The following is a 20,488-nucleotide window of genomic DNA, read 5'->3' as shown; positions in this document are numbered from 1 at the left end:
TGATTCAGTAATTACCATAAGAAGAATAATAAGTATAGTGTTTATTGATAAAACAGTGGAGTTTAAGGGGTATTTGGAGACAGAGGGAGTAAACAACTGTCAGGGTGACAGTTCTGGTAGGTGGCTTACCAACTGAGCTCCTTCCAAATGTCAAAACTGCCCGTGGGTTTCTGGAGATGAAAGAACACGATAGGAGACGTTGGTCAGTTGTTTTTCTCCTTTTGTTTTCTAAGATTATGTCGGCCGTATCACGCACAGCTTGAAGTTGTCTAGACGCAAATACTTCACTTTGCCTCGCTTTGTCAGATAACCGTGATCGCCCACGTTGTTTAAATCACAGGGTCTTTTAAGGACCGAGCTAGCGGGCGGTTCTGTTATCTGGTACAAGGTAAGTACAGGCATGAATGAGGAGGAGAGATGTAATTCATCATAACATGTGATTTCAGCAAGTTCACATTTATACCTACACTTAGCTGGGTTCGTACAAGGTGTATTACCACATGTGACCCTGCATTTAGCAATACTTTACTTTGTTCACACTGAATCAAATGACTCATAGCTGCTGCATAAAGATGCAGCTTTTAGTCTCTTTTATCTCATTGTTTCTGTTCTCTGGCACCTCCTGTAGACTGTACAGTATGTATGAGTCCATCTGAGACCCACAATAGACCCGTTTTTGTCTTTTTTAAGGGGGTACAGGGCGTCTTTAGGGGGAGATAGCAGGTCAACAGTAGATGTCACATAGAAGTGGTATACATCATCTGAAAGCTGGGAACATGAAGAGTAATTTGAGATGCAGCTCAGCACTGCGTGTCAAGTTCTTCTAGTCATAAATCAGAAATAAACATGAATTAATTATTTAATTAAAAGAAACTGAGAATGTATAAGGGCATTATGATATAAGTATGTGATGGTCATTCCCATGCTCAGTTATGTCTCATAAGTTGTCGCAGCAATTTGTAACACACATTTGGGGATAAATTTAACCATTTTTACCATTCGAGAAGTGATAAAAACGATCAATAATCCCTCCAAAATACCACATTGAGACACCAAGACATTGAGGAACACCATAGAAAAAGTCATGCTGTGATTTGGTATCGAAAAAACTTTTGACATATGTTAATTTTAATGAAGAATTTAATAAGATAAATATTTTTTTTAGGATTAATTTATCTTAGTTACTAACAGGACAATATGTTCACACCATTGATTCAAAAGACGTATTTATACCATCGACCGTTTCTCAACTCCATAACTGTGCTTTTGTGGAGCATTTTATACTGCGAGAGACGAATTAATCAAAAGTTTCCGTTTTGATTACTGATGTGACCTCTGCATTAAGTTTGGGTTCTCGGCAGGCTTAATTTATTTAACAATTGTTGAATTAACTCAGCACGCTTAATTTACTTAACAATTGTTAAATAAATTAAGTGCGCTGAGTACCAAAACTTAAATTGGTCTCAATTGTTAAATAAATTAACAATTGTTAAATAAATTAACAATTGTTAAATAAATTAACAATTGTTAAATAAATTAACAATTGTTAAATAAATTAACAATTGTTAAATAAATTAAATGCGCTGAGCATCGTGATATTTGATATTACGTGTTTGCAGTTCCTCTACTGCTTTAGGCATGATGGGAAGTAATTTAACTTTAAAATATAAAACCGCAGAAGTTCGATCTGCTAAATTTCAGTGTTTTTTTACTTTTTAATTATAATTCTTTTCTAACATTTGTTTGGAGGAAAGAGAGTGACGGTGTGAATTGGTTGCTAAGAGCCTCTTCTCTTTCTGTCCTTTCGTTATTGTGTGTATTGCAGCAGATTTGTGAAAGTTGTTGATGCGTGGCTCACAACACAATATCTGTTTGCTACTGTGCCTGCACTTTAGAGGAAACTGACCCTCTGTTGCTGGAGCTGATGGCCTGAGGGAGACCAAGATAAACAATGTTATGTTGGCGCTAAGCGGAAATAATGTCCACGCAGGCGGGGCGTTGAGGGGATATAAGAGAAACGCCTTGCAGGAATGGAGGATGTTATATAAGCTGAAAACACGTCTGATTGGTCGTCTTGTTCACCACACGACCCCTGTGTGATTAATCTATGAATAATTAAAAATGAGTCATTGTGTTACACAATATGACCTGTGAATGTTTATTTATTTCTTGCTGAGTTCGCCATAATGACTTGAGTGCGTCATCACCTTTTTGTTATGTTGTTGAATGGATGTATGTTTGTTCATTAGCGGGATCGACAAATGTGAAGTGTGGTGGAGATATCGTGATTTGGACTCACATTATTGTGATTTCCCTGTGAATTACTGCACTTAAATTGAACGGAACATATTCAGCACACGTCGCCTCTTGATTGCAAATCATCTTTTTTCTAAACATTTACTTATTATTTCAGTTAGACTTGAAAAGAGTTCAGCTTCAGTTAAGTGAAAAGACGGTAAACACCATCAAGGCAGGTTTGTTGTCAAGAGAGAGCAACATTATGCAAACGCAGCCTACACGCAGGAGGCAATTAAAAGACGTTGAAGTTACAGAGTTTACAAATGTAAAACACGTAAGCTACTGATGACTGTTGGGGAAAGAAATGTGTTTTGTTGTGCCGACTTGATGTACCAATAGAGCTTTTTTTCCCCCCCTCTTCTCTCAGATCAAAAGTGGTAAGACGGAGAAGGATTGTGAGCAGCTGCTGCTGAGGAGCCTGCAGTACCTGGAGCGCTACATTTACCTCATCCTCTTCAACACATACTTGCATCTAGAGAAGAAAGACTCCTGGCAGCGCTCCTTCACTCTCTGGATGGAACAGGTACCCACACTTCTGTTTTCTGTCTCACTTTGATATTTATAGAAGTGTGCATTTTATATAAAAGCATTTGATTTCCTTTTTGTGACATTGACGCAAATGAAAATCAGACAGAAAGGACAGGGAATATGGCTGATAACTAAGCAGGGAATAATAATAATAATGCGCCTTCTATTAAACCACTAAATTAATTCAATCAAGTTAATGCTCCTGGCAGTGTTGTAGTCAAGACCACCTAAACCAAGACCAAGTCATGACCAAGACCAGACCACCGCGAGTCCCACACTGCACGACACACTTATCATAAAATGTGGAGCCAGTGGGCAACCTCCGAGTCACGTGATTTATTACCTCAGTAAACATTGTAAACATGAGTTTATGGTCTCAATCGCTAGTTTCAAGTCTTCTTCAATACAGCATGATGTTCATTTAGTAAATTATGGTACCATTTAGGGTTAAATAGACCATAAAGCAGGGTATGCTTTAGGGTGTGGCTACCTCGTGATTGACAGGTTGCTACCACGGCGTTGTCCATGTTTTCGTCTTACAACTTTAACCCTTTCAAAGTGTGTTTTCAGTTCATGAAAGTTAATTGCAATTGGCGATGGCCAAAATGACAAATTTAAAGGCTTCAAAATGGCAGTCTACAAACCAATGGGTGACGTCACAGTGACTACATCCACTTCTTACATACAGTCTATGTGTGGAGCATGCAAACCAGAGGCACCCCTCAAATTAATCCAAAAGATCCACATTCCCATAAAAACACCCACTGAAAAACAAAGTTCCTCTTCATTCACCTCTTTTATTGCCATACATACTGTATATGTGTGTATGTATAAGTATACCATGAGAAATGTCTTGATCAAATAGTCAAAAGGCATTGCACAGGTGAATTTTTTGTGTGGGAATTTCCCTTTGTTTTCTACGAGCAATCACAGTAAAGGTGTTAACAAATAAATAAAAAAAGTAAAGATGTGATTGAGTAAAGATGCGAGCAAGTAAAAATGCGGTCGATTCTGAGACGAGATAAAAAATGTGGTCTCCAGTACTACAACGCTCGCTGCTTTTAATGCGTCTTTTCTTGAATTGTCCTTGGAAAAATATCTTGTTGGATCTGTGCTGTGTTGAATAAGTCAGGTGTTGCTTCCGGGCACTAGAGGAGGGTGAAAATAACTGCTATGGTGGCCTTCAAGACTAATTTGTCCCTTTCTCATTTGTTGCGTGAGATTTTTCATTGAAATCGTGGCAGTGTCAATAGCTCGGCGGAAGAAAAACACAAACGGGAGATTTTTTTTTTTTGTCTTTCCACACTCAACAGTTTGTACACATTGTGAACCGGTTACCAGAGTTTCACTTGGATTTTCTTCCAGGAATTTACAAGCTGGTTCTGGTTCTATTGTGGCCTGGTTCTTCACACACTGAACTTCATAATGTCTCGCCTCTGTGTTTTTGTTGGGTACATTAATCGTTTGGCCAGCTGTGGCCCTACAGTAAAGTGGAGAATTTATGTGCATTCCAAACAAATGAGTAGTCTGTAAGTGCCGGTGCACACTAACACACACACACACACATACACATTGCAATTAAAATGTATGTTGCAATACCTTAAACTCACATGGTGGTAAAAAAATAAGCACTTTGGCAGGTTGACAAAACACATTCAGTGTGATCAACTAAAGCTGCAGCGCAGCTGAATTTTAAGTGTAAATATAAATAATAAAACTGCGTTATATAGTGTACTTTCTATGCATTTGGTTTTAATTAAAAGGTGTTAGTTGTCATGTTGTTATCGCAGCTTTAGCACTGAGGCTCAGCAAAACCTCTTCAATCAGATTTTTTTTAATAGAAGTAGCATATTTCCATCTGCAGCAACTTTACCATGTGTTTTTCTATATGAAATGATGAAATTCTTTTGTTTGTATTCTCAAACTGTCAGACTAGAGTGTCTAAAACGTATACTCAAAGCAAACAACTTCGCAGCCATTTGCTATTCTCATTTGCGAGCAGACGGCCTGGAGAAACGCCGCCAAAAAGCCTTAAATGTTTTTGAAAACGAAAATCTCCTCCTTCTTTGTCCTTATTGAGGTGGAATAAACTCAAAGAAAAAACGCGGAATTCCAAAATAGACCAGAACAATAGCTGTGAAAACAATTGTCACAGAAATATGCGCGGTCAATCAGGGCATCTTCTTCCTGTTATGAATAGCAAATATATGTGGTGCATCAGAGTGACTCTAATGGCCCAGTTATGCCATGAGAAAATACAAGCGTGCACACAGGGTTCAGGGACGCTCTACTGTAAAGCAGGCAACAGAAAACACGCGTTGAAATGTCATTCTCAGGTTATTTCTGTATTTTATCAGATAGGTAGACTTTTGTTTTTGCTGCTATTCCTTCCTGTCTTTCTTTTGTTCTTCCTTCCGACTGAAACTACCTTCTTGTGAGCAAAAACTCAGCAGTCTGGTCCCGGTATCGGGATAATGTTCCTTATAGTTTCAAAGTTTGAAAAAGTCTTTCAGAGTTTGTTAAACCTGCAATAACTTTTTTTTTTTTTTTAGCCCCTTGAGGGCAGTGGTAACAAGTTGTGAACACATCATTGACATATTATCACTTTTTTAAAGGAACATTGTGTGACATTTCGGGGGATCTATTAGCAGAAATGGAATAAATATTCATAACTATGTTTTCATTCGTGTATAATCACCTGAAACTAAGAATCGTGTTTTCGTTAGCTTAGAATGAGGCCTTCATATCTACATAGGGAGCGGGTGCTCCTCACGGAGTCCTACATGTTGCTCCACCATGTTTCTACAGTAGCCCAGAACGGACAAACCAAACTCTGGCTCTAGAGAGAGCCTTTCGTGTTTTTACGTTACCGGTAGGCCACTGAAGTTCTATGACACGCTTGTAAAACTGCGGTAATGTGAGCCACAGAGTGCTAAACCGCGGTACCGCCAGCCGCCGTCTGACTTTCATTGCTCCTAAATTAGTGTTATTATGGTAAGGATGGCCTCTGAGCGAGGCGAACGGCGTTACCGCAGTCTTGTAAAGGGAGGAGTGAGCGGAGGAGTGCTTAGTTGGTTGCAGTCTGCAACCACACCACTAGATGTAACCAAATCCAACACACTGTACCTTTAAGTTGATATGGCAAACCTGTCAGCAAACAGTTGTTTATTACGCAACCAGCATTCATTGAGTCGCATTTCTGTCCACCTGATGAACATAAGTCCAATATTTACTCTCTTTTAGCTCTGTTTTTGGTCTCTACCAACTCCTGAGGGAAATATTTTGCCCTGTAGCTGCTAAATTCGCCACTATGTTCACTGGCTAGGTATTAACTGTGTCTGTCTGCTGTTTGGTGCTAAGCAGATAATGTACAGTGGGTTTTTAGAGCTTTTTTTTGCTGAAAACAGCTGCCTGCTGCGGTCGAAAAACGACACTGTGAGAGCCGTGAGAGTGAGCCAAGACAGTAAAGTAGCATGACAGCTAAACCAAGAGTTGAAACTCACTATAAAGCTGTGTAAAGCCAAGCGGAGCTGCAGATTCAGGTGATAATTCTCTGTAGGTTCATTACTACAAGCGACACCTATGACAGTGTCATCATAAAAATATTGACTATAGCCACATGAGTAATAAGTATTTAGTTTGAAACTTTATTAAAAAGTGAGTCTGTGAGTGACTTTATACAAACTATACACTCTTTCACAAATTGCTTTGAAATGAGTAAACAATTTTGCCCTCTTCTCTGACCTTGGTGGAACTTAATGATACAAACGCCATACGCGAATGTTATTTAATCGATTGGAATTTTAGTTGAGATGTACTGAAAGTATTTTGAGTGCTGAATTGTGCTCGTTCTGCCCTTTAAATCCTGAGTCAACCACTCAGACACATTTTAGTTTACAGCTCCAACTGCTGAAAATCCTAACCCCTCACCTCTGAGCAGCTTCTTCGATAAAGTTTCTCAAAATGTCCTTTGGATGTGCCGGTGCAGTTTGCTCTCACCTCCCGGTTAAGGTCTGGAGGGAAACGGGTAACCGGTCCGGTATATCACAGCCATCCATCAGCTGCACAGAGAGTAGATTGCAGGCCTGACAGTTTTCTCTCAAGTGTTATACTACATCCTCATCAAAGCACTGTTTCCTCTCTGGATTTGGAAACAAAATTGCACAATTTATGTGAGATGCTACAGTAAATTCTCATATAAGAGCAAATAATAGCCGATTGCTAATAAAGGCCGGGCAAAAAAAACAACAACACATGGGTGGAATTGCCTGTAGCCTACTGCAACAGTTCACATGGTAAAATTTAGTCAAATGTACTTTTCCACAGCACCATCATTACAACAACAGAGTCATGTACTCACCAGTTATTGACAACTAAACTCAACACTGATGCAAGACTTTTATTGTGAAAATTCTGGAAAAGACGTTGGTTTTCATTCATGGTAGCTTAACATTGTTTGAGGGGAAAAAGGCAAAGTGGAACGCCTGATATGACCCTGCTATTAGAGAACTTAAAGCAGCAGTAGGTAGAAATGGAGCAATTATGATTTTTAAAAAAAAGTGATTTTTATAAAACGGTCATATTTACCTGACAATAGTGCATGAGTCAGAAAAAAATCATGCTCCTCTGTTTCCTCCGGGGCTCCTAATGGTATCTGCAAGATTTCACAGACCGGAGGAAAACAACCAATCAGAGCCGAGCTGGAGCCTTGCCATCTCTGAGCAGCTGTCAATCACTCGCGAACTCCGATCACACGTCAAACTAGGCAGCGCTGATCAAATATGAATCAATATTCTGTTACTGTAATGCCTATTTCTCGCCACAAATGTTTTCAGAAACATCTTGTAGTGTACTGTTTAGCTGTAGAATGAGAAAGTTTGTCTGTTGAGGAAATACCAAGCACCGCCCACCAGCCGGAGCAAACTTTCTCATTTCTGAAAACATTTGAGGCGAGAAATAGGCATATATAAAAGCCTGGTTCTCTTTGCTTCTGAGGTAAATTCAGGTTACCTGCTATTAGAGAACTTACGGTAACCTCAGAAAAGAGGATTCCTGTGGCCAGGAGTGAACCACAGCTCACAGTTGGTTGTACATGTTAAGCGTGGTGCTGGAGACTTGTGGCACATTATAAAGTGACTTTATCCTCAGACTGAATGGGAGTTTAATTAACAGCTAACTAGCCTGCTGACAGAGCCCTGACCACATGCTACAGTCCAGTGTTAATGCGCTGCAAACCGGCTGGGGGTGCTCGGCCACTGCAGGATGAAACTCCAGTGAAGAACACATCCAAATCACATCACTATCCTACTTGTGGTCTGAGCTCACTTTAGATGGAGCTGCTGCATGAATCAAACCCAGATGAGTGGACACCTGACAGCGCCACGTCTCCACCTGTCGCTAATAAACTGTCCCTAAAGTTAGATGCTCTTTAGGTTCTGAATGTCAGCGGAGGCAGGTAGATGTCTTACATTAATTGATAATTACTTGCTGTAAACTTCTTTTATGCTTCATCACAGCATGTGGTTGAGAATGAGAGAGTAGTGGGGAGGCAGCAGGGAAGTGAGATGACATTTGACATAAAGGTCCCTGGCTTCGATTCACAGTCATGATGTCATGGTTACATGGCATGAACCTTAAAGCAGGAAAACACACACACACACACATATATGTAGGGCTGTCAGTCAATTAAAATATTTAATCACATGATTGTCCATAGTTAATCGCAATTGATCGCAAATTAATCAAATTTTTTTCTGTTCAAAATGTACCTTAAAGAAAGATTTGTCAAGTATTTAAATATACTAGCAAATATACTTCTGCAAATGTATGTATATGTTACTAGAAATCAATTAACAACACAAAAAAATTACAAATATTGTCCAGAAACCCTCACAGGTACTGCATCTAGCATAGAAAATGCTCAAATCATCACGTGTCAAACTGCAGCCCAACAGGCAACAACAGCTGTCAGTGTGTCAGTGTGCTGACTTGACTATGACTTGCCCCAAACTGCATGTGATTATCATAAAGTAGGCATGTCTGCGTTAAAATGATTTTGCGTAAACGCATTATTATCGTGTAAACTTTGACAGCCCTAATATATATAATATACAGACATGTATACACACACATACTGTATAAGGTCAAAGAGAGAGGGGTGTCCATACGAATAGTGCACACTATTAAAATGTCAACTACATGCAGGGAAGGTTATCCATTCTTTCCTCCTATTCTCCAGTGTATTCTGCTCTCCAGATTTGTATTCATTTTCAGCAGCCGCAGTCTGGACTGAATAGAAAGACACTTCCTCGACCTGTCAGAGCAGCACTAGACACCGTTTGATTGACAGGAGCTCTCTGGGAAGTGCAGTGCTTAAACACAACTCAGACCTGATGAGCACAGAAGTTTGCTGCCAGACATACTAAAAAAAAATTACCCTCAGTTACACTGTACCGAAAAAATTTAGAAATTGATTTGAACCGGTCAGATTCTGTGAGGGGAGACGGTTGCTGTGGCAACCATTGTCTTTGGCATTGGGCCCTGGATTAGTTGTTCTAAAGAGATCTTTATTCTGATTGATTTCTGTGCCCATGAGAGGCCTCCAGAATCGACAGCTGTGACAGAACGCACGTAGACATCTGAGGGCGTTTTCATATTAGGTACGATTGATCCGTACCGTGCTTGAGTACGATTGCCGCCCCTCTCCATTCCCCCGCCGCTCAGCTTTCACATTAGTAAAGTTGTTCTGTACCCGAGTACACTTGCTTCGTCATCTACGTGTATTTGTTTATGTTGAGATCAGCTGTTCTGGTGATGATCCTAAAACACACTTCATTCAAACTGGACAGAAACACAATGAAACTCACTAAAACAGTCATCGTTAGTCTGTCCAACTAAAGACCATTAAGACCATTAAACTAGCTAAACAAAATAACAAACATCGCCCAACCCCATCGCCTACTATTGTCTATATTTTAAGGAACCTCTCGCCTGCCTTCCTGCTTTGTCAATCATCGCTGTCCAGTTCAGAGGAGACCAACAGTGTTGAAAAAAGCCTGTCCTTTCAGAACCGTACTTGAGACCACCTTTTCAAGTGGACTCGAGTATGGTACGGACTGGACTTTGGGGTCAAGTGTACTCATATCCGGGGCGGGTCCCTGATGAAAAAAAAGCATAAATGTCTTGTTTTGTTTTGTTATGTGTGCTTGGTGCACATTTTGCTGTTCCCTCTGTACAGACATGGACTCTGTTTTCTCTACTGTGTCCTTCACATTCGTCATCTTCACTGGATAATGTGATAAAATGAGAATCACAAATCCTTCCCACGCTGTTCTCAAAATGAAAACTAGTACAGAACAGAATTTAAGGTCAACTTTGCAGAATGTTTTCTGTTTAAAGAACATTAAAGAGCTGTAATCTCTTGTGACATACAGTATGTGCTACATTTTAGCCCCCATCGCCATCAGTACTGCGATGTGTTCACTGGCCCAGTTGCAGCCGAATCTGGCAGCGGCCCAGCCAATCTGACCCAACCAACCCGAAGGCACAATCATTAGCCTATCACCAGTGACCGTGGCAGGATCATTAATGACAAACTACGACGCCGGAGGCTGCGGTCGGGGGGTCATCGCCAGCATTGATCGTGCATTTGAAGCCACGGTTACACAACCTGCCAGATCTGAGCGGTACAGTCTGTCCTGCATCCTGCCCTGGCTGTATGCATGTGTGTGTGGACTAATTTGATCTCTACAACGGCTGAAAGCGGGAGCACAGTGTTTCCAGTCATGCAGGGCAGCAGCCTGTGCCAGCTGATATGGAGCCTCTGACCTATTTGGTGTTGTTGCTTCTGTTCAGTTGTTTGAACACGGGAGCATGTGTTTTGTGTTGTTTCACTGCAGGATCAAAACCATGCAGCAGCAAGCAGTACGTATTTGAAGTAAGCGCTCCCTGCGACATTGTGTGCACGTTGGACAAATATTGTCCCTAAGCGTCATTAGCCCGTGTTGCCTCGTGGCCATGTAGTGAGATCACAGCAGAAACATCAGAGGAGTTATTGGAATTGAAATCCATGTTTGCTAATCCAAAGCGTGGCCCTTTACACAATGGCAGGACTTGTGTACAGTGCATACCATGGATGCCTGCAGGAGAGGTACCCTATCAGTCACTCCAGCTGTTTTGATGTGTGGCACAGAGGCCTCCCTGTCCCCCTACACAGGCGCCCGGTATGTGCAGCCTTTGAGATAGCCGACTGTGGGAAAGACCAGCGCCTCCTCGTTGCGCCGCTCCCCCCCCCCCCCCCCCCCCACAGCCGCTCCAGCCGCCTAATGAGTATTGGCGTTTGTGATCTCTTCAATGCGGCATGAAAGGCATCTCCCCGACAGCTCTGTGTACTGTCACCTAGAAAGTTGTGCACCAACAACTTCAAGGGCCCGCCCGCGATTCACCATCAAAGATCTGATCTGTTTTGATTTGTGTGCACATGTATTGATTTGATGCTTTTCCCACATCTCATTTCTTTTAGATGTTCTTTTTCACCACAGCTGCACACATGAGGGGGTGGGTTTCATTTGATTTGTATGAAAATCAAGACAAATTTAAATTACATTACAAACAGGTCAACATAAAAGAACTTTAAAATCCAATTAAAAAGTCCATGTTAAAATGTGCCTGTGAGGATTGTTGACATGGTACTTTCTGTTTTTAGTGTTTATTAGCGCATGTTAGCATGCTGATGTGTGAAGACGGTGAGAATGGTTTACAATGTTTAGCATTTAGCGCAAAACATCGCTGTGCAGCCTCACAGAGCTGCCGGCATGGCTGCAGACTATAACGTTAATATAGGCGACGTTCCAAATCATATACTTTTTCTTTATGCGTTAGTACATACTGCAGCTGCCTTTACAAAGTACGTACTGTTGCACGCAGTATGCATACAGTTGGGATATACTACTTTGCGTAACATTGATCCTTGAACTTTGACCCTCTTGCTCATATCCGGTCGCACTCTGTAGTGCGACCGGATGCAGTCGGACATCCATCCTGGTATTTTTGGCATACTGCATTTGACATACTAAGTATTGGGACTAAATTAAAAATATTGGATCGCGATTCACACATTGATCACACATTTTTTATCTGTTCAAAATGTATCTTAAAGGGAGATTTGTCAAGTATTTAATTGACTTATCAACATGGGAGTGGGAAAATATGCTTGCTTTATGCAAATGTATGTATATATTTATTATTGGAAATCAATTAACAACACAAAACAATGACAAATATTGTCCAAAAACCGTCCCAGGTACTGCATTAAGCATAAAAAATATGCTCAAATCATAACATGGCAAACTCAACAGCTGTCAGTGTGTCAGTGTGCTGACTTGACTATGACTCACCACAAACTGCATGTGATGAACTGCAAGTGTTCATGTCTGTAAAGAGGAGACTCGTGGGTACCCATAGAACCCATTTTCATTCACATATCTTGAGGTCAGAGGTCAAGGGATCTCTTTGAAAAAGGCCATGACAGTTTTTTAAGTGTGAAGCGTCATTTGGCCTCCTTCCCAACAATCCATAATGACATGGTTGGTACCAATCTAGCTTTAAAACTGAGCACGCTACAACCTAAAAATCGTAAAGTGCGTTAATAAGTGGCGTTAAAACGAAATTGCGTTAATGTGTTATTATCGCGTTACCTTTGACAGCCCTAATTGGGATATAATAAATCTTTTCCTGGCATAATAAATGATGTTATGCTAGTATGGATATTGGAACTCACAGTCAGTGTTTGTTTAATGGAGAGGGGAAGCTGGACTGCCTCATCTCCAAAGAAAAGGCTTCAAGTAAGTGCTTTTGATGGTTGTTGCTGTGAGGTTTAAAGGAACACTTGTCTGGAACATCAGTTGTGTAATCGTCTTCACTGTCAATCCAGATGGACGGTACGTTCCAGCGAGTCATCGTTTTACCAGACAATCACCACTTCCGAGCTTCAGAGCTACGGGGTGGCATTAGCACATCATGGCAGTGGTGTATTTACCTCTCTGTGGTGTAAAATCTTGGTTTGAAATGTACTGAACACATAGATGGACTGAGGATAAGTGGATTTAGTAGCTGGAGTGGTTTGAGAGCGTATTTCTTTTAAAAAAAGAAGAAGAATAGAGATGACAAAATGTGAACGCCCTCAGCAGCTCTGACCCACGGAGATGGCATGCAGTCACTCTTTATCCTCTCTCCATCTCAACCTCCCCAACATCCTCTTTTTCACTGTTTCAGATTTTTCTCTCATGCCCTATTTAGACAGCTGGGCTGTGGAGTAGATGAGTCAGGTTAAGTACCCTGGTTAATAGCCCAGAAGTGGTCTTGGGAGTCCCATCCACTGACTAATGGTTCAGCTGCACCCCACTCATTTGTTCCCACCGAAGACCTCATACAGCAGCAGCAGTCACGCTGGCAGCCGTCCAGGAACACATCAAACACAAACACATGGATGTGCATGCATTTGCTATAAAAAGCTGAATCAAAACAGGACAATGGAAGCCGCATGATTATGTGTTCATACGTATAGCGACACAGCTCACAGGACCGAGGGGAAGGTTTGAACCTCTACAAAGCTAAAAGTTTTAGCGATACATGATCTCTATTGTAAGATTTGATTTTGCATGGTCAGCAAGAAGGTAATCTAGACCACGCTCTGCGGTGCCTTGTGTTTATTTCTGCACAAAGCTGGCCCGCTAAGCTATAATCATTGTTAGCGAAAGGGATATCTTGATACTATTATTCCTGTTCATTGTTCCATTATGTCCTCCTCAGCGTTCGAACCTGACGGTGCATTTTTTTAAACGTATTTCATACAGGATTACCTCACAGCCTTCGAGAACATAACCACAGTCATATTCTTCAACTTTGTGTACTTTAAAAGTATGCATCTCCTCTTGCACATTCCTCTCCACTCCAAAATTTGCAGACTTCTTGACCGCCCGAAGGCAAAGAGGGAGAGGTTCAGTTGGCAAAGCGCTTGAGGCCACGTTACCGCCGCTGAGTCAGTCCCCCGAACGTCTCCCAGGCTCTTACAAACAGCTGGCGGTTCCTTTTATAAATGGGTCGTGATGTGAAAATCAATACACAGATCGATGGAAATAAATAAATTTGACACACTCTGTTAGCAGGATTTGATTTTATTAGTCTCTCACAGGCTCTTTTATTAAATTTAGTGGCTGAACACCACAGTCCAGTTTCCTCCAAGCCTCTCCTGCAGAGTAAACTGGGCAAGCTGTGGCGCTTCTGCTCGATCTTTAAAGATTTTGCAGGGAAGTCGGTGTCTGCCGGGTTTAGTTTGTATTTGTTTGTATTGTTTGGCTTTACGGCCAGATGTTTCTGGTTGTCCGTGGTGCTTCCCATCAGCCCTATAGCCGAAGCAGACCATGAGTCAGTATGACCTGCTGCTTTAACACGAACCCTGAACTCGCTCTCTCACTTGAAGGACACCTCGTCGTGTTTCTCACTGTCCTCCCTCATTCACTAATGACTCAGAGAAAAACTGAATAACACATCCTGTTTCCATGGTTTTGTTCCAAGGATGTCCCATATACTGCACTTGAGTACAATAGTCGCACACAAGGACTGATACAGAAAATATTTCCTGCCCAAAGAAATAACAACACTATACAACACTTCACTTCACAGGGGCGGCTGTGGCTCAGAGGCTAGAGCAGGTTGTCCACAAATCGGAAGGTCGGTGGTTCGATCCCCGGCTGCGGGGTCCTTGAGCAAGACACTTAACCCCAAATTGCTCCCGAAGGCATAGCCATCGGTGTGTGAATGAGTATTTAGATTAGATCCTGATGGGCAAAGTTGGCCCCTTAGCAGCCTCTGCCATGAGTGTATGAATGAATGGGTGAATGCTGACATGTAGTGTAAAGTGCTTTGAGTGGTCGAAAGACTAGAAAAGCGCTCTCAGCTTTATAGTTTCTACTCCACTCTGTTTTGCTCCTTCAATAATCTTGCACATCGGTATACTTCATTTACAATCATACCTCATTTAATTTTTATTTAAAAACTACAACAAAGTTGCACAAATTGCTAATGTATATCGTATGTTATTTCTATTTTACATGTTAGTTGTAGTAGTCTGGTATATTTAAAGTGTATTCTAATATATTCTTTATATTGCGTATTCTATAGATATTCTATAGATATTTATCTCTAGTCTTGATATGTATATTTACTGTTCCTGTGCATTGCCTGGATAACCTACTGCTGTAGCACAATAATTTCCCCCTTTTGGGATCAATAAAGTAAATCTATTTGTCTGTCCGTCGAGGCTCATATGAATATTCTTCAATGGTAAATAGACTGCATTTAAATATAATCGCCTTTCATTCATACATTCACTCACACACCGCTACCATGCAAGAAACAGGGCTGACCATCCGGAACAATTGGGTTTCAGTGTCACGCTCAAGGACAGCTCACGCGACTGGTTTGGCACAATCTTCATCCGGTCTACATAGTTGTTATTTGCGCTTATTAAACAATAAACTGAATAACAAAAATAATATTTATATGAGCCACCTGGTGTAGAATGATTTCGTTTTTATTTTTTCATGAGATAACCATGGATGTATAAAGAGAACTGGATACAGCGTTGGAGGCGGGCTCCCGTTCAATCCTATGAGAGTTGCTCAGTGGCGCATGAAGCCAAAATGGCTCGACTGCCGAGTGCTTAATAGTACTGTAACGAGTAAACTAAACTTCAAGTGTAAAATCAGTGGAGCGCTCCTTTAAGTAAACTTTAATTGCGGGGTTTTTTTTCATTGTGGTGTCGATATTTTGGAAGGATCTGAATACTTCTTCTTCCACTTCCTGTTGTTTCCAAAGCCGCAGTAGATGCCTGTTGTTCCAGTGTAACAGCTGCACAGCTGATAACTTGCTTTAACTCTGAAAAAAGTGGCGGTCAAAGTATTTGTGTGGTCATGACGGACAAATAAAAAAAAAAAAAAAAAGAAGCATGGCTGGCTGTGTTGCCTGTTCATTAACATTTCGTGTGTTTCTGTGGTAGGTGGCTGCCAGAGCCGGAGTTTATGACATCCTCAACCAGCTGGGCTTCTCCGAGTTTGAGAACCCGAGGGACTCGCCGCTGGCCAGGCTGCGCTGCCGCTGGCAACAGCAAAACATTCAGTCACTTCCTTTCCGAGGAGAGTTCATCTGAGAGAGGATCACTGTGAACGCACCAAAACAGTACTGTGCTTTTCAGAATAAAAGACATTTACATTATTATGCCTTCTATATTTACCCCTGTATTATGCATATCTTCACTTCATCTATTGCTTTTTCTTTAAACTTTTTTTTTTTCAAACACTCTCTAGTGATGTTAACATTTTCTTTTTAGCTGTTTTAATGTTGAGTTTTAGCAGAATGTTGCTCCTATATTAGAAGTTGATATTTGTGCCTTTGCCTTTTTTTATGAATGGTAGAACATAGAATTTCAATGTACTAATATTTATGTTTTCCTTATGAGTTCTCACTTTTGAAGATGAGGCAGCCTTTTTTAAACTTCAAGACGAGTTAAATGCTGTTATGGAGGAGAGAAGCAGATTCCACTGTGTTGTTAGCCAACAATTTTGGTTGTGTCACGACTGTTTGCTGTTGTGTGACCTGATATTTTTCTTGAGCCCTGTCCTTTTCTTCTTAGCACAGCTGTCATCAGTGGCTGTGCATTTGTTCGACTTGAGGTTTTTCATTTTTTCCCATGTGTACATATGAAAGCTGTTGTTATTTAAACGTGTCTTTGAGTTTCTTAAAGCCGATCAGAGGGGGGATGTTGTTGAGAGGAGTTTTGCGCAAAATGCTGTCGGTCAGAGTTTCTTAAGCAGCAATATATAACACCAGCAATGTGTTCTTTTTTTACATTTATCTACACGTGTCATGATACAGGTACTAACAGTACAGCATGTCAGGAACTTTTATGTTAGTTTGATTTTACTTTGAAGCTGTAAATGTGTCTTTTGTATTTGCGTTTGGAAACATTTGAGCAACGTTGCTTAAAAAATTACAAATGTATACTTTTTTTTAATGATCATTTTTTAAGTTTTAAGTCTCATGAAATGCTAACATCACTTCCTTAAAGGGGACATATCATGAAAAACTCACTTTTCAGTGCTTGTGCACATACTTTTGGGTATCTGGAGTGCCTACCGACCCACAAACTGTGAAATAAGACAACCCAGTCAGTTGTTTGTTTAGATCAGAAAACGTGTGATTCAACAAGCAGTTCAGGTTTGGCTCCCCTTCCTATGTCACATGCAGGCTCATTAGAATATATCCATGGATGTATTATAAGAACTGGATACCGGACCCCAAGATGCCGCCTGTTCATTCCACTGAGAATTGCTCGCCTGGCGCATACAGCAAAAACGTTTTCTAGCTTCCGGGTTTACTTCCGGGTTATGCAGCCAACTGAATATGCGCAGTATAGTAGTGTTTCTCCCGCTGGAAACGAGGCTGAGCGGTGGTACCGTATCCAGGTCTTATTATACATCCATGAATATACCGCCCACAACTTGAGAACTACCTTAAATTTAAACTACCTTTACAAAGTACACCATGTTTTTCTCGCAAGCTAATCAGAGCAGATTGGGAGGGGTTCTTAAAGATACAGGCGCTTAAACGGAGCGTTTCAGACACAGAGGGTGAATACAGGTACATTCAGACAGATAGTATGAGAAAAAAATTTTTTTTTTGAACAATAAAGCATGTAAACTTCTTCTGGTAGAAACCCAAAATGCAAGTATGAACCTGGAAATGAGCATGATATGTCTCCTTTAAGATCCAGTAGATAGTCTTTGGATTATTTTTCCTTGTTCAAACCTGGTGCCTACATTACCCACAATGCACGATGCGTTATGATGTTTGTAGTGCAGGTGACATCACTTGATAAATATACCCTTTAACAACTGCAGCTGTTGGTGGCATCAATGAAAGCTGCATAATTCACTTGTAATTGCATTGTCAGCCAATCAGGGCAACAATTCGATCTTTGTTTATGTTCACATTGTGCCAATTGTTGTTTAGCGTGCCATAAAATAACTTTTACTGTACAGTATTTGTTTAAAAGTCCTAACACCTTCTTTTTGTTGGATTATATTATTATTCTTTATTTAGCTATGTTTAGTTGTAAAGTAACTTGTAGCTCAAAGTGTGCTTTAAAAACCATGAATCCTGCCTTAAAACCAGAAAGATAAGCCAGAAAAGAAATTGAAAAGCCTTCCTACAGATGCCTCCGGTTACTATTTTTCTGTCAATGTGTGAAAACATTTGCACTGTATATAATTGATTCAAACTAATTGGGCAAAAAAGATAATGAAAATGGAAATTCTGATGTAAGAAAGTACATGTGCAGGTTGTAATAACACCCTAACGTCTTAGCTGTGCTTTTAATTTAATGGTTCCTTTCCAAACAGCCACTCTTCATAGAGGAAATGCATCAGCTTTTATTCACTGTATGTGCCATTTATTTTCTTTTTGGGGGCTAAAATAAATCAAATACATTCAACAGCCTTTGTCTGCTTTGTGGTATCGTGTTATTGTTGGCTTTCCTAAGGAGAGAAATGGAAAGGTGGAAGGACATTTTGCACACGAGCTATGTTTCATTGAAGTTTCCGATTTGGCAACGGAGCCAAATAATTGTCTCTTCCCTCCTCGGCTTCCTGTCTTTTTCCTCCTTATCTCGGCATCATCTTTTTTTGCTCTAGATACGCACCGCTAAGAAGCCGCTCGTATATCCGGACGGCCTCTTCGTCTCATGTCAGTGCCAACCTCGGAGAGCAGAGCAGGTTATGAGCATTTACACAAAACAGATGATTCATTGTTGGGGCTGAAATCTTAACATATTCCATATACAGTAATAAAGAGCTTAGGCAGATCAAAAGACTAATCTGAGTCTCCTTTTGATGTGGACAGGTAAGGGCTTAATTAAAAAAATATATGGTCGCCCTCACAAGAATGGAGCGCTGTGTGGGGATTAAAAGCCACCGGCCGGCACATCAGTGAAGCTCACTTGGCTTTGCTGGCCTGCTTTGAAAGGCTGATATCCCAGATCACTTCCCGTCTTGTAAGTGCATAGCAGGCTTATCTTTGGGAGTGCGGAAGTTGTTAGGATTTTATCACACCACGGCCTATCCTGGATTATTGTAAATGGAAACCAAGTGGTCCAGATTGAAACACTCCTTTTGTAGTTTGTTTCACTTGTTTTCCTCTCAACATCATCTCCGTTTATCCCTCTTTGTTAGGGATAGATAAATGCACCGCAACACACTCTTTTATACGTCTGTTTCTCTTAACTCCACCAAACAAATTGGTTAAAACAACATTGGGATATGGAGAGGGGCTATTCAGTTGCAGCATGTGGCCAACTTGACTCCGGGTCAAGATAAACTCAGGACATGAGGACCATGCTTGGATGATATAGCGGCCCCCTCGCCTTTGAAATCCCTTCCAGACTCATTGAGATACTCCCCAATGTGAAACTCAAGCTAGCGGTTCTGAAGGATCCCGAGATTACGGCGGACAAAGAGCAGCATTGAGAGGTGAGCGGCGAGAGGGGATGTAATGAACTTCATGTGAAAAGCTTCCCTCTGCAGATGAGAGAGCTGCTCGGGAGAGGAGGCACGGTGCCGGGTGCGAGGGGTGCACCGCCCGCCGCCGCCGTCCTCTTTGATTGTTCTCATGTGTGGATAAAGGCAGCATTACAAACACCTCACAGACTCAAGTGTGCTCTCAGGGATTTCATCAATAATAGCAAGACGGTAGGAAATCTTTGAAGGGATGTTCTTAAATCTGCCTTGGCAAACACACCTCTAAGGCCTTCATTTACTGCGAGCAATAATGCACAATCCCTGATAGGCTCGGTATTACACACCTCGCTGAGCAAGGTAATGAAAAGTCTCAGCTGGCAGGATAAGAAATACTGATTGAATTGATAGAGAGCTCTTAAATGCTCTTTTTTTCCCTCCTCCATTCAATCTTTGGGGAATATATCTCATTCAGTTTTGCTACTTAGAGGCCCTGGTTCCAAGTATGAGTGTTATCTTGTTGTGTGAGCCGGATTTAAGGTACATAACAAGATTACAAAGTCCCGAAATGGAGCCACTGATGACTGTCATAAAAGTAGAAATACCTTCAATAAGGCTGCACATCAGTATACATGTGTTGTTTATTTTCATAACAGGGTATTGTGAATAGGAATTTGTGTTATATTATCAGTCACGCTGATGCTGGCTGATGGAGACCATTACGTTTTTATTGTCTGGGTATATGAGGCCTTGTACAAGTATTGATCCTGTCAAAGTGAGTCCGACCAGAGCTGTAGACTTGACTACTCTGAGATACAACTTATTTGAGAACTGACTCCCAAAAGATTTGACTGACTTGAATGTTGAAATGACTTAAAGGTGCTATTGATAACATTCAGCCACTCGATGTCACATTCTCCATCCTCCGTTCCATTGCATTCACTTCACAACAAGTGGTTGCCAGGCACTTACCGTCAAACTCAGCCATGTATCTGTTTTTTTTTCCACACTCAAACTGGGCATATACTTTTCGATTTAGAAATTCCTCCTCTTACTGTACGAGTAGGTCATTTGCGATGTAAAGCCAAAGCTCA

At 41.0% G+C, this 20,488-nt stretch overlaps 1 protein-coding gene across 7 annotated transcripts in view; it reads left to right on the top strand.

The window, feature by feature from the left end:
- Positions 1–18,376, top strand: part of pald1a (phosphatase domain containing paladin 1a) — a 65,661-nt gene extending 47,285 nt beyond the window's left edge. For all 7 annotated transcript variants that reach the window (XM_074619062.1, XM_074619064.1, XM_074619061.1 and 4 more), the window contains 2 exons: positions 2,666–2,821; positions 15,884–18,376. In XM_074619062.1, coding sequence (XP_074475163.1) covers positions 2,666–2,821; positions 15,884–16,033 — 306 coding nt within the window. In that variant the 3' untranslated portion in view covers positions 16,034–18,376. The remainder of the gene's footprint in view (positions 1–2,665; positions 2,822–15,883) is intronic.
- Positions 18,377–20,488: the final 2,112 nt, after the last annotated feature.

Source organism: Sebastes fasciatus, chromosome 20 (assembly GCF_043250625.1).
Source record: "Sebastes fasciatus isolate fSebFas1 chromosome 20, fSebFas1.pri, whole genome shotgun sequence".
NCBI classification, from domain to species: domain Eukaryota; kingdom Metazoa; phylum Chordata; class Actinopteri; order Perciformes; family Sebastidae; genus Sebastes; species Sebastes fasciatus.
The sequence above is the reverse complement of the archived record's forward strand: the minus strand, read 5'-3'. Positions and strand labels throughout refer to the sequence as shown.